The sequence below is a fragment of the Felis catus genome, chromosome B1 (genome assembly GCF_018350175.1).
Source record: "Felis catus isolate Fca126 chromosome B1, F.catus_Fca126_mat1.0, whole genome shotgun sequence".
Classification (NCBI taxonomy): domain Eukaryota; kingdom Metazoa; phylum Chordata; class Mammalia; order Carnivora; family Felidae; genus Felis; species Felis catus.
This window is the reverse complement of record NC_058371.1, coordinates 142,599,721-142,613,545: the sequence shown is the minus strand read 5'-3', so window position 1 is coordinate 142,613,545 and position 13,825 is coordinate 142,599,721. Positions and strand designations below refer to the sequence as shown.

The window sequence follows — 13,825 nt, the reverse complement described above, 5'->3', positions numbered from 1 at the left end:
CATTGTGATTTTGATTTGTATTTCCCTGATGATTAGTAATATTGAGCATCTTTTCGTCTGTATGTCTGTATGTCTTCTTTGGAAAAATATCTATTCAGGTCCTCTGCCTTATCAGCTATTTCATTTGCAAAATATTTTCTCCCGTTCAGTAGGTTACCTTGCCATTTTGTTGATTTCCTTTGCTGTGCAGAAGTTTTTTATTTTAATGCAGTCCAAATAGTTTATTTTTGCTTTTGTTTCCCTTGCCTGAGGAGACATATCTAGAAAGAAGAACAAAGCTGGAGGTATCGTAATCCCAGATTTCAAGATATACTACAAGCCTCTAGTAATTGAAACAGTTTGGTACTGGCACAAAGATAGACCCATAGATCAGTGGAACAGGGTAGAGATCACAGAAATAAACTCACCCTTCTGTGGTCAGAATCTGTGACAAAGGAGGCAAGAATATGCAATGGGGAAAAGATAGTCTCTTCAATAAACGGTGTTGGGAAAACTGGGCAGCTACATGCAAAAGAATGAAAGTGGACCACTTTTCACACCATGCATATAAATAAACTCAAAATGGATTAAAGGCCTAAATGTGAGCTCTGAAACCATAAAACTCCTGGAAGAGACCACAGGCAGTTTCTCTGACATTGGCAGTAGCAACATTTTATAGATGTCTCAGACTTTCCCTCTGAGGCATTTCCAGCATCCCCAGCACTTTTTGAGCCTGGGACCACACTGAAGGGGTGCAGTGAGGGGACCCTGCATGAAGGGCACCACAATTAAGGGGAAGCAAAAGCTGCTGCTGATTTGAGTGGTTTCCGAAAATTTCATCTTCAAAGCCATCATTCCCAGATGCTCTTGGATTTTTTTCCGTGTGAATTTTGGGTGAGCTGGGAGGAATATAAGTATATTCCCAAAGCAGAGGATTTCTTTGTGGGTGTACAGTGAGGTCCATTCTTCCTTTGAGCACCCGGTATCCACTCTTTGTCCTCCAAGCTGCTCTTGTGTTTATAAAGCACAGAGTAATCTCTAAAGCCAAGGCTAGTAAGGGGCAGCCATCACCTGAATATATCGTACAGCAGGAAGCAAAACCAGGAGCTGGACAAACACAGTAAGAGGCTGTACGAAAGCCTTGGAAGTACGTTGGAGCCAGTAAAGCTAACTGAGTGTATTTCTGGTGGTGTCCTTGACCTGCCTCAATTTAGAGTTGTGTCTTTGTTGTCCTGTGGCAGAATCTGTGTATCTGTCTGTCTACCTACCTACCCACATGTCAGCTTGCTTTCTCCTGTGCCCATCTTACCACCTGCTGCCCTGTGGTCTTCAGCCCAACCAGAGCAGCATGCATTCTCTGGACCCAGGTCCCCCTCCCTCAGACCTTGGCCCCTTCCGGCTGGCATCTGAAGATGCCAGAAGAGGGAAGAGGATGTAGGACACAATAGGGACTGGACTGATCCTGTTCCTGATTCTTTTCTCCTGAGACTCCTTTGTACTTTACCCCCAACAGTCCCTGTCCAAACTGCCCATTCCTTATCTCAGAGTGCCCCCTTCCCCTGACTCTTGTCAGGTCACAAAAAGGGTTTAATTACCACTATTCTCTCAAGAGATCACAAAGTTTTCAGGTCATGAGACCCATTTGTTTTGGGGAACATGCAGACCTCTGTGCAATGGAGTGCAGTGGATAGAGTTCCTGTCTGAGCTTGATGGCCTGGGTGCAAATCCCAGGTCTGTTACTCTTCACTGTGTGACCTGGACAGATTACTAAACACTTGTCTCCAAGTTTCTTCGTCTATGAAGTGGGAGGTAGATAGTAATACCTACCTTATTGGGTGTGTAAGGATTAGTGAATTCTTGTGTGTAAATTGCGTCGTACCACTGGTGATGTGTTATTCTCCAGGATACCCTTCACTAGGTAGTTCCAGAAGATTGTAACAAAGAGAGAATTACACTGTGTGAATTACCAGAATGAAGTCTGAACTGAAGTACCTGCTCTCATTCTCCTTTCCCTTGAAAAGGGAGATCTATTCATTATCATAAACAAAAAACAGAGATTCCCCCCAAATTTTATAGCAGGGAGAGGTCACCTTCTGCCTTCAGCAGTTCTGATCTAAATACTGGTAATGAAGAGTTTATTAGATGCTAACAAGCAAAATCAAATCCATGAATTAGTTCTGTCAATACATTTCTATATCTCCGTGGCTATATATCTTAAATCTCAAGTCTAAATATTGCTGTTAGTATTAGCCAATGTCAACATTGGCCCAAAATGTTTTTGTTTCATAAGTGAAAGCTAAATATACCTCTGGAAACTCAAAGTGCTTGATTGTTCATTAACGGGTTAGTGTGGACACCCTTGAGGGTAGGAGAACTTATTTTTAATCAACCAATAAAAGTGTTGATTATAGAAGTATAAGCAATCCTATTGAAGACGTTTTCTGACTGTTTGACTCCATGCATGCTTGCTCCTACCATCTGAATGTCCTTTTTCTCCTTCTGAAAGGACCAGTGTGGATGCTGGGAGGCAGCTCTGCATGGTCCCCGGGGTTATCCACAGGTTATCCACTCCAATTTGGAGTCAGCATTTAGGATGAATTCAGCCCACGGGTAGAGATGGATATTCTGCAGACTCGCATTACTGTAACGGGTGCTGTTCTAGGGAGACTGCAAGGGAGAACTAGAAACCGCACCTTATCAAATATCAGCACTTGTCTCTCTGTGTAGGTGTAGGTATGGGGGTGTGTTTTCTTAAGTTGTGTTACCAAAAGCAATTTTTCTGCCAATATATTTGTTCTGACTTAGAGGTAAAGCTGAATCTAGCATTCAATTTAAAATATTGGGCTCAACGTTCTGTAGAGAGTCAGGAGGAGGATGGGATTTAAGATAAAAATAAAACTCTTCCCTGCTCTACTTTCAATTGATAATATAACTTGAAAAGCAGCAATTTTCTATAATATGTTTAGATATACTATTGTCTCTAGATGGTTCACTGAGTCTGTTTTCTGAATTGGGGGCTGGAGGGAGGTGAGTGGGGAAGGGTAATATTTGCTAAGCACTGATGGCATATCAAATGCTTTACTCACTTTGCCCTCACTGAATCCCCATAATCCTATCTCTAGAAGGTAAATGCTGGTGTAGCTGCATCTTACACAGAGAACACGGAAGCGTAGGGTCTGTGCCCATCCCAAGATCAGTCAGTAAGTTGCTGTGGCCAGAATCCAAACCCTGGTGTGTGTGGCTCCAGTGCCTTTGCACTCTCTCCCTACACTTCTGCTTTCATTTTTTAAAATTATAACTCTCATCTTGGTGTCTACTTGTTTGCTGATCTGGAAAATACCAGCCAGTCCAACCCAGGCTTTCTCTGTGTGAATAGAGATAGGATACACTTAGCCAGTAAGACATCCCTGTAGTGCCAAATTGTGTTTATTGACTCATCTCTGGCTCTTGATGTGCTTGTCTTTCTGATCACTGCATAACTCAAAAGAAGATGGTGTGCCATTTTATGTGTCCTTTGATATGGTAAGTGGCAGCCTTACCTATTTTTTGGAAGCAATGAGTAGAAATGAGCTGAAATTTCCTATTCAACTTCACAACACTGTCCTTGGTTTGGCTTTTGAATAGTCTTCAGGAGACGTACGAAGCAAAAAGAAATGAATTTCTGGGAGAACTTCAGAAGAAAGAAGAAGAAATGAGGCAAATGTTTGTTATGAGAGTGAAGGAGAAAGAAGCTGAACTCAAAGAGGCAGAGAAAGAGGTAAGCCATCTGTCCTCCTTCAAGTGAGAGAAAAATAAGTAAGATGTGTTATTAATACTTCACATTATATAGAACTTCATGCTCTCCTAAGTACTTTCTACATATATTTTATCACATGAGCAGCTACCATGGTAAGAGATGCAGGTCATGTATTATTCCCATTTTACAGATGATAAAACTGAGAGCCATAAAGCTTAAATGAGTTATGCAGTCACATACCTAGTAAGTAGCAGAGCTGAAACCAAAACTAGACCTTAGGTCTTCAGGCGTGGTCTCGTGTTCTCTGTAGCTCAATATCTCCTTAATTTATAAGTCTTGCAACATAAGAGTTGGGATTCTGGGACTGTTATTACTATTATTGTCTTAGTCTATGAGCCAACTCAGTGAGCTAAACAGTGGATGGGCCCTTGGGCACAACCTGATGGGTAATGGTCTCCATATGCCCTATCTGTATATGCATCTTCTTCCTTTGTGGGCATGCTCTCCCTGCTCCAGCATCCTTTGACTCCTCTCATTGCCCATGACCGGGCCAGATTAACTGCCTCCTAGAAGGTCATATGGGTTTCTGCATAACACTTATCTCATACGGAGAGCGTGAGAGGGGGAGGGAGGGAGAGTAATCTGTTTGTCTGATGGCAGATAATGAGTATCTCAAGTGCATGACCTATAGCTATATTCATTTCCAAATTGTCTAAATAATTTCTTCATCATTCTCTTTTCATTTATCTTTATAAAGGCCACTGAAATTTAGAGGTTATTTAAATAGCTAAGCACTCAGTATAGTTTTGCTACAGAGAAAGGAAAGTTGAGCCTTATTTGTTGTTGATTATAAATACCAAGTGGATGCTGGATGGAAATCTAGAATTATCTAGCAAGAGTTATTTCCTTCATTCTTTCTTCCCTTCCTCCCTCCCTCCCTCCCTTCCTTCCTGCTTTTGTTTCTGCCTTGTGATAATTTTCTGAATTTGGTTTGTCAAGAAATTTGCCAGAAATCTCCCAACATATTCTTATTATTTGAACACCATACATCATCTGTGGTCACTGTGTATGTCTCTAAGTAAATGTATATTATACATTTTGAAAAAGGACCAGAAATAAAGAACTACCATTACCACTTGGATAATTTCTGTTAGGAGCATGGATAATTTTTATTTTCTTCCTTATGCTTTTTACAATGAATATGTATTTTATTATCAATAAAAATGAACAGAATTCCCTTTAGTGAGTGCCACAGGCTCCAAATCTCAAAGGCTCATAGGGCTCCGAGGGGTGATCTTTGCCCTCTCAGCCTGGCTCCTCCAGGAGTGCCAGACGGTGCTTCCCTCGTGGGATTAAAGCATGTGCAGGAACACGAGGCATGTTTGGGGTTTGAACAGATGCAGAAGATCTTCGGCTGTAACTTTCCACTCCCCTCACCAAACTTGGCCTCCTCTTTTCCTCTCCAGCTCCATGAGAAGTTTGACCTCCTAAAGCGGACACACCAAGAAGAGAAGAAGAAAGTGGAAGACAAGAAGAAGGAGCTGGAGGAGGAGGTGAACAACTTCCAGAAGAAGAAGGCAGCGGCTCAGCTCCTGCAGTCCCAGGCACAGCAGTCTGGGGCCCAGCAAACCAAGAAAGACAAGGATAAGAAAAAGTAAGCGGGTGTCCCCCCCATGCATCGGGGCCCTCTAACCATTGATTCCTCTTGCATGTTTCTACTTTTTCCCATTTACAGACTGGAAACTGGTCTGTTACCAGAAAGATAAATGCAAGTCTTTTCTCTACAGTGCAGGGAAGATGATACAGGTTTTTAAAGTATTTGTAAAGGGTACAGAAATATTAATTTATAACACTTGACCACATGACCAAGCAATCAGGGCTGGAGGAACCTGCTGTCTCCGGTGGCATCTTCTGCACCAACACTAGGACTCTTGAGAAGACAGTCCATATCTCTTCACTACTCCCTGGAGACAATCCTCATGACTCTTGATAAAGGGCATCCTAAAATGATGATTGTTAAAATTTTTCTATCCTGTGTCGTGAGGCTTGATAAGCCGGTCACCGAAAGCCTTGTTTCCGAAATGGAAGATCGGGACGAACCGCTAGTGGCCACAAGTTTTCCCTTAAATTCAATAAGATGGTGAATTGTTTTATTGTGGAAATGGGATCAAAATACCCTTCCAGTCAAGACACCCTCACCAATCCTCAAAACACACCTATCTCCATACAAAAAAAAAAAAAAAATTTTTTTTTTAAATATGGCTTTGATTTAATGTGCCAAAGGGTCAGATTCTGCTCTTCAAGTAGCCACTTCCTGTAATACTCCAATAGTGGCTGCCTGAATCCAGTGGGAGACTTGGGCCTGCCTTGAAATTCTCTCATGATTTGAAGCTCTACATCAAAGCACCTTAACGACTAGAGAGTGCGGTTTTATGACAATCGCTACTGGATTGACAATAAGCACAGTGATCAGTACAGTACCTTCTAGGAAATCTTTTGTGGCGGCTGGATGGCGAACCCACAGATACTGCCCTGCTTGGTCTAACACACGGTGCTCCTAGGGCAGCGATAAGGCAGCCCCGAATGTGTTTCAGGATTCTTGCTCTTTATCCTTAGATGCCGAGATTCTAGGGGAAAAGCGGACAATTAAGTAAACGATAAAAATGTTGGTACTTGGGTAGGCAAAGAATTAAATTTTAACAAATAGAGCAGATAGGATTGAATCTGCGCAGTAATTGAGACCTATCATGGGGGACTGGGCACAGTGGTGGTGTCCTTAGTCTTGGTGAGCATGCAGACTCACCCCTGAGGGACCTCATTACACTGCCTGTGGCAGAAAGCACAATAGACTTCTACAGTGATACACGGAGAGAGTTTTAAATTATGCCTTTGACTTTCCAAGCTCTGAGACAGCAGAAAATGTGTCAAGAGAGCAAAGAAATAAGCATGTTTTCTAAGCAATAGAAAGTAGCTGATGTAGATGTGGTGTGATTTCTATGGGGTTGGTGCAGACCCAAGTGTTCAAGGCCTCCCAAGGGCTGAAACTTTACTTATGCTGGATTAATTCTGGGAGTAACAATTGCCTAGATTCTAATCCAGTTCAAGAAAGTGCCTTGTGCTGTGCTTGTTGGGAGAGTATCAGTCACTCATGGTGACGTTCCCCATGCAGAGATTCAGAGATGAAATGAAAGTCATTTGGCACTATCTATACACTTGTTGATCCTAACTAACCCAAGATAAAAATGAGAGAGAGAGAGAGAGAGAGAGAGAGTGTGTGTGTGTGTGTGTGTGTGTGTGTGTGTAAATGACCACATCCATAGGCATGGATGAAACAAAAAAGCTGCTGACTCACAGCTTAGGAAACCCAAAGTCAAGTTTTTCTTACCCTTAAGCACTAATGTGCATAAAGGTACATGTTTCAGAACTAAAAATGTTTTTAAAAGACCAGCAGAGTTCCAAGGATATTTCACGTACGCTGGATGTGCCTTTAAGCAATACTAGTTCCAAGAGCGGATCCGTACTGTGCCTCCTTTAAAAAAGGTCTCTCCAGTAATAGACTTCCCAGCGTAGGGAGGTTTTTCCTTGCCCTTTTGATCATTTTAGGTTATTTTCACCCCAGCCTTGGGCCTTAGTTGTGTATAATGCTTTTCAAGTTTACATGAAGTATGTGCAAATTCTATTTTAGCCTTATTTATACATTCTTGTGTATCATTCATTAATAGAATTAGACTTCATTTGGTGTGCAGTAGTGACCAGGTTTTGTACCTGACGATGGCACATATGTGTTGGCAGGTTCTTAACCTTTTCTACAACTTTCCCATTTGAGCACAGAAAGCAACTGCAAGTTGGAGGCCTGAAGTATAAAAGTTAACCACCCCTCTCCCACCCCCGCCACCCCTTCCAGCCAGGGGAGAGTTCTGGTTAGAGAGGACCACAGAAAGACAGTCACCAGGGTAACCAGAGCAGCTCTTTGAAAAATAAATGGGAGACTCCTGTCTCCTCGTGTAGCTGGAAGAGATGCTGGAGTCACCATACATGACACTTAGGGGCTGGCTCTGTTTCAGGGAGACAATTTTTACGAAAGAGACGCTTATTTATTCACCTGGTATGCTTCCACCTCGGAAATTAGTTTTTCTAATAGTTTTAAATTCTGTTTTTTCTATTCTAATGACACGCTCCCTTTATAACGTAGGTAAGGCTTTATGCTTCTACTTGAGCTGTAGTGGCATGAGAGCATATAACCTTCCCTAAGATTACAGACAAAGTAGAGCTAACCCTGGCACTGCCTTTAGCCGGACCCCACCTCCTGCCCTTTCTGGCCACCAAGGCACTTCCCTTGTTTGCGGCTATGCCGCAGTGGTGCGAGTACCCGAGGGTAAGTTGTTCAGTGGACAGCATTCTTTTCTGAAACTTTGCACAATTGCCAGTGGGCGTTGGTGGTGACGTTTCATCCATCCCAAAAGGAAGTTTTAAAATCCATCATTTTAAAACTGTACCTGGCATCTGATAACCATGGTTTATACAGTCATCCACTCATCTTTAAAAAAAAAAAAAAAACTTTTTTTTTTTTTTTTTTTTTTTTTTTATTCTTGCTAAGGAATGAAATTGCATGTTTCAGACTTGCCTAAAATTAGATGTGCGGATCTCGGGTTTGGTTTTGCGTTGTACCTAAATGCGGGGGAAGGCTCCTGGCACCTGCTGTAGCTGTAGCCACACGATGCTCATCCTGTTTTCCCTTTCCAAGTAGATTAATAGCATGACCACTCACTGTATCCCAGTCCCCAAGTTCATGTTTTGAAGACATTATTGTAGATTTATTCTCTGACTCCAGCCGCTCAGTAATGGGAAGGTGTTGCTCCTATTCAGTACCGATGTGATGACCAAACCTAATAGATTGTGATTTATGTTATTTGAGAAAATGAAAATCAAATAGCAAATCCTTCCACTGTCACATGTAGTGGTTTCAAGAAGTCACTCGTAAATTACATGCAAATGGAAACTAACCATGTGTTAATTCAGTATTAAAATTTTGCTTTTGCTTGTCGTGTAGAATAGCTTACTCAAATTTGTGGTTTTAATTTCTGTCGATTCCATAATCATTGCATGAGCATTCACCATCACCGAATGCTGGTGCTGGCACTCCTAATTTTCCTTTCTTTTTTATTTATTATTATTTCTAACTTTTTTGTTTTGTTTTTTAACTTGCAGTGCAAGCTTCACATAAAGCCTGGCAAGCCAAGGATGGTCCCGCATTCACCTGCTTTTGCAGTAATATTGTATCTCTGCCATCTGTGTCCTTTTGTTTTATTTTATTTTTTTACCCTTCCCCAGACACCAATAACTATTAACTCATTTTGCTGAATGTTGTTGGGTAGTGGAAAATGATAGAACAAGAGAATAACACCAAAAGCTCTGTGCAGCTGGACTTTGTTTCTGGAAAGTAAATGATTTGCCTTTTATGCCTGTTCAGAGCGGCAGCAGGAAGCATGCCTGTTGCTTGTATGTTGCTTTGGACCGAGGGACGGAGGGTCAATGGCTCCATGTACGTCTGTCAGGAGAACTTCTCATCGTCTCAGCAGCTGAACCATAACCCTGAATAGCCATGACAACAACTTGGCTTTTCTTGATTTCTCATCTCCATGGTAGCAGAAGCCCTGAACTCACTCTGCCTCTTCTCCACACGTGCCCCAACCAGGGTAGCTTTGTATGTAGGTAGAACGGTGGGTCAGCTTTTTAGGACCTATGCATTTGCATGGATATTCATTATTATAATTTTATTTGACCCATGTTGTGGGTCTCTTCACACTGTCCCCTCATACGTCTTTCAAAATATGTCTGAACCCCTATCTCTCAAATCCTGGACAAGTTGGACTGTAATGAGAGAACTGCTGATGGTCTCTTTTATCAGCACAACCTGATCCTCTCACAGTTAGTGATCTCCAAGGTCAGGTCGTATAACATTGCCTAGTAGAAGAATCCTCTACTAAGGATGATGGGTTTCCCACAACCTCCCTTCCACTTGCAATGAGCACTCTTTCACGCTCTCCGTGGTCAATGACCGATTCTAGGATATCCGTACTTCTAATAATACTGTTCAATCATGAGGAGAAAACTTTCAGAAATGCTTCAAATAGAAAATTTGTTATAAACTGTATATCATCTGCAGCACAAATTATGAGGGGATCTCATCAATTTAAGGTAGAAATGGGAAGGGGGGCATGCCTGGGTGGCTCAGTCAGTCAAGCATCCGACTTTGGCTCAGGTCACAGTCTCACGGTTCATGAGTTCAAGCCCCGCATCGGGCTCTCTGCTGTCACCACAGTCTGCTTCAGATCCTCTCTCAGTGCCCTTCTCTCTCTGCCCCTCCCCCTGTTTACACACACACCCTCTTTCTTCCTTTCTCAAAAATAAAAAAATAAAACATTAAGAAGGAAATGGGAAGGAACTTGACACAAAGCCATGAGTGAAGAAGGTAGAAATTCAACTGCACATCTAGCTTCTGTGCATGGTCTCCTTTCCATATTTGGCGATAACGGGAAGGAGAACTAGAGCAGCTGGTCTTTCATATCCAGTTGTCTTGAAGGAGGTTCTTCATTTTGTCCTCACCATGACTAGCTCCACCTGCTCTCTGTGTCCCAGCCCATCACCCTGTCATTGAGAATCAGGGCCAACCCACAGGCCACGACACAGACCACGGAAAGGGGCATATTGACTCTCCTTTCGGTTCTGTTCCTTTGTGAGGCTTATCCCTTCATCTTCTTGATTTTTTTTCCCCCTCCATTAACAAGATCTTCCCAACTTCTAACTCAATAGTCTCCTGTTCCTTACTTAAAAGAGTATTCTTTCTCACGAACCTGATGCTCCAGCTCTGTGCTTTCTCCCAGCCTTCACTGGTCAGACATTAGGTAAATAGGATAGAAGACACTGTACCTTCCCTGACACACACATGCAATCCACCCCCCCCCCTTTTTTTAAATAAGTCTCTAGTTGATTCCAAAAAAGTTTCTTTTTTTTCCTTCTCTTCATTCTCAATCATACTTTTAGGGGAAAGAAGTTATGGTCTTCCATGAACTGAGTTAGGCTTAAGTAGGCAAAGTAAAAGTTCAGTTTCACTGGAGCCCAAACTAAGCTGGGCTAGAAACTGCAAACTAGAATCAGCAATGGTGGTATAAAGACTGATTTAGGAGGTACTGGACTAATGTTTTTGTTTTGTTTTCTTGAATGATTCTAGTCCAAAGCTAGTTGTGGAGCAGCCAAATACTAGATGGCATGCCGATTCTAACCATGGCTAAATTTGCTCATGTGCTGTGCACCAGACAAAAGCTTGAATACTTGTGTTGTATGCTTGTTCCAACCGCTGCTTGTGTGAGCATTTTTGTGCCTTGTAACAGAAAATATACATGTAAATTCCAAAAATGGTCATTTTAAAATTACCATTTTTAATGCATCACTGAAACCTTTTCAAAAGTGAGCCTCGCTGTGAAAGGCATCCATCCAGCTGACTTTTTGATTCCAAGATTGTTGATTTTTTTTTTCCTCCCATGAAAATTTTCATGACAAAATGAATCATATGGAGAGTCAGGGAATAAAAAGTCAAAAGAAAGTTCTAGAAGCTTTTTTTTTTTTTTTTTAACATGTTGCTTCTGAACTCTTTTCTACTCCTGCTCCCCCCGCCCTGTTTGGTTTGTTATTGCTGCCCTTCTCTTCTTTCTGTATCTGTGCCTTTTTTCACAGTAGTCCTTGGCTCTGCACGGAATAAATGATACCCTCAAATCTAATTGGATGTGCTTTCGCCTTTGCATGTAAGTACAGTAGTAAGAAAACTTTGAGATCTTTTGGACTTTTTTTAAATTAGAGAAACAAACGGGATAGGTGAATTTTTTTTTTTTTTCCTTTTTTGGAGGGAGGTATAGGGAGGTAATGGTTTGAGTAGCCTTTGCTTACAAAAAAAAAAAAACTATATATTTAAAATAACCACATTTGTACCTTTTCCACAAGAAATATAAATTCAGTTTTTTCTTGATACCAGTATGGAGGTCAGAAATTATTGTTCCCAGCTGTGTTCTACACAGCATTGTGGGCATCGCTGGAGATTAGAGGGTCCTTGGTTCTGACTATGTAAATAAAGGTAGAATAAGAAACTACCACCTTCCATTGGAGAAAATCAAGAGGAAAATGTTTTTTATGCTAAGCTGCCTTTATGACTGCTTAATTTTTTTGACGATCTTGGTTTAATGGTCTTTCCCTCATGCTAACTGCTAGCAATGAACACACCTGTTGTTTTGTTTTTTTGCCAGATCTAGCTGGCCTCTCCCCAAATCTTTTGTTCAACCATAATGACCATTGCTTCTGGACTTTAGATACTCGTAACAGTTGTACATGCAGTAGAATGTGATGGAGAAGCATTTTGGGAATTTATTAGCAGTTAGAGACTATGTTTTCCCAACCTAGGCTCCTTCTTAACTGGTCAAAGTTTTGTCCAGAAAGGGCATCTCAACCAGGGGAACATTTAATGTCACACTGAGCACAGGTTCTTTATTACCTTCCTTCTCTGCTTTGGAATCTCACCAGCAATAACACTTAGTCTTCATATCTTGTGCACCTCAAACAAATGGACTGGGTTTCTTCACTTTCTTGACATATCCATTAGTGTGTCACATATAGACTGTTGAATCTTGGTTTCAGCTGTTATCAACCCATGTCATACTGTCTCTGTGTGGTCCTTCCAAACCGTCCTTTCAGATCCCTTTGCTTTGCCATTTGCAATTGTCTGAAATCGTCAAGTCTCAGCTTCCAGAAGTCTTGGTTCCATTGACAGGATACATATGTGATGACTCTTTAGTGGAAATTATGACCTACAAAGTCTAGATTGTATGTAGGTATGAAGGGAATTTTTTAAATAAATTGAAAAGCTGTGAACAGCATTAGAACTTTGTCTATTTCTTAATTTTAAAATATGCTGATATGCCTTAAACTGTAGTTGTAGAACACTGTCATTTTGCTGTTTGAAAATAACCAATGTGTTTCTTAAAAAAAAGTGTTGTGTAATCTACTTTCAGTGTTAATGCAGAATTGTCATATATGTAAGCTGCATGTTAGACACTCGTCCTTTTTAAAAACTAAAATAATTGTATCGATATGAACTATATCATTTTTTTCAAGTAAGAAAGTAATCACTTAGCAAACATGCTCGGTAATTTGGTGTCTGTTAAGGTAGGAGAGTGGTGGACAGGTAATCTATGCATATATCACTAGTGCCAAGACATAAAAGTGGGGGAAAATATATTTTTACCCAAACAATGTGTGCCCTTTTGTGAGTTCTTTTTAGTCAGTGTTTGGTATGCATATGTACACATGGTTATTATGTTGGGCAAAAGAAGTAGGGATGAAAGAGTCTCCTGCTTTCCTGCCTTGTCTGGTGGATTTCAAATGCTACCATCTGCACGGCTCCAGCTCCTCCCAGATACTTGCCATGTGGTATCCTGTATTTCACATATGGTCTCTGCTACCCTCTCTCCCCCATTCCCATTCCCTTCTGTCCTGATTGGTGTTCCTGGCACCGCACCGCCTCCGGGCCAAGCCGAGGTCTCCTCTTCTTCCCTGGCCTCTGGTGCTACCGCTGCTGGGCTGCTCAGCTCCAGCTGTGCTCCGGGAAGTCATCCCTGTAACTGATACACTGCTGTTCTTTCACAGTTGTAGAAAAGCCCCCCCCTTTTTTTTTTATTTTTTAAGACTTTAAGAATCAAATTTGAATCTGAATCTTTCTTTTTTCTCTTCTGTAGCTTCTTCTTTATGTAACCATCCTGTTGACAAGCCCTACTCTCTCCTAATGGACATAGAGCATTAGAAGAGCAGGAGCTGTCTGTTCACACGTGTTGGGGAAGAGTTACCTCATTTCCACCATCGCCTCCTATTCTTTTAAAGTCTGGGTCAAATATTGCATTGCTGTTTGTACTTGTCAATGTCTGTTTACAAACCACTGCCCATAGTGGTTACTAAAGTGACTCATCACTACCAAAAACAGGAATACTCAATAGTACTTAAAAGGAAATTGAGTGAAAAAAAGAACTTGGGCCAAGACCCAAGATAGCCATGTGTTGGAATCCTCTT

General features: G+C 41.4%; 1 protein-coding gene across 5 annotated transcripts in view; it reads left to right on the top strand.

Moving 5' to 3' along the window:
• The window catches only part of SEPTIN11 (septin 11), a 94,805-nt gene that overhangs the window by 74,078 nt on the left and 6,902 nt on the right, over window positions 1-13,825 (top strand). For 2 of the 5 annotated variants that reach the window (XM_011281732.3, XM_019829332.3), the window contains 3 exons: window positions 3,604-3,736; window positions 5,182-5,369; window positions 11,450-13,015. In XM_011281732.3, the coding sequence (XP_011280034.1) occupies window positions 3,604-3,736; window positions 5,182-5,369; window positions 11,450-11,474 (346 nt within the window). In that variant the 3' untranslated portion in view covers window positions 11,475-13,015. Of the gene's footprint in view, window positions 1-3,603; window positions 3,737-5,181; window positions 5,370-8,923; window positions 13,016-13,497; window positions 13,678-13,825 lie in introns of those variants that run through there. The other 3 variants (XM_006931044.4, XM_003985263.5, XM_006931045.4) reach the window with 3 other exon arrangements.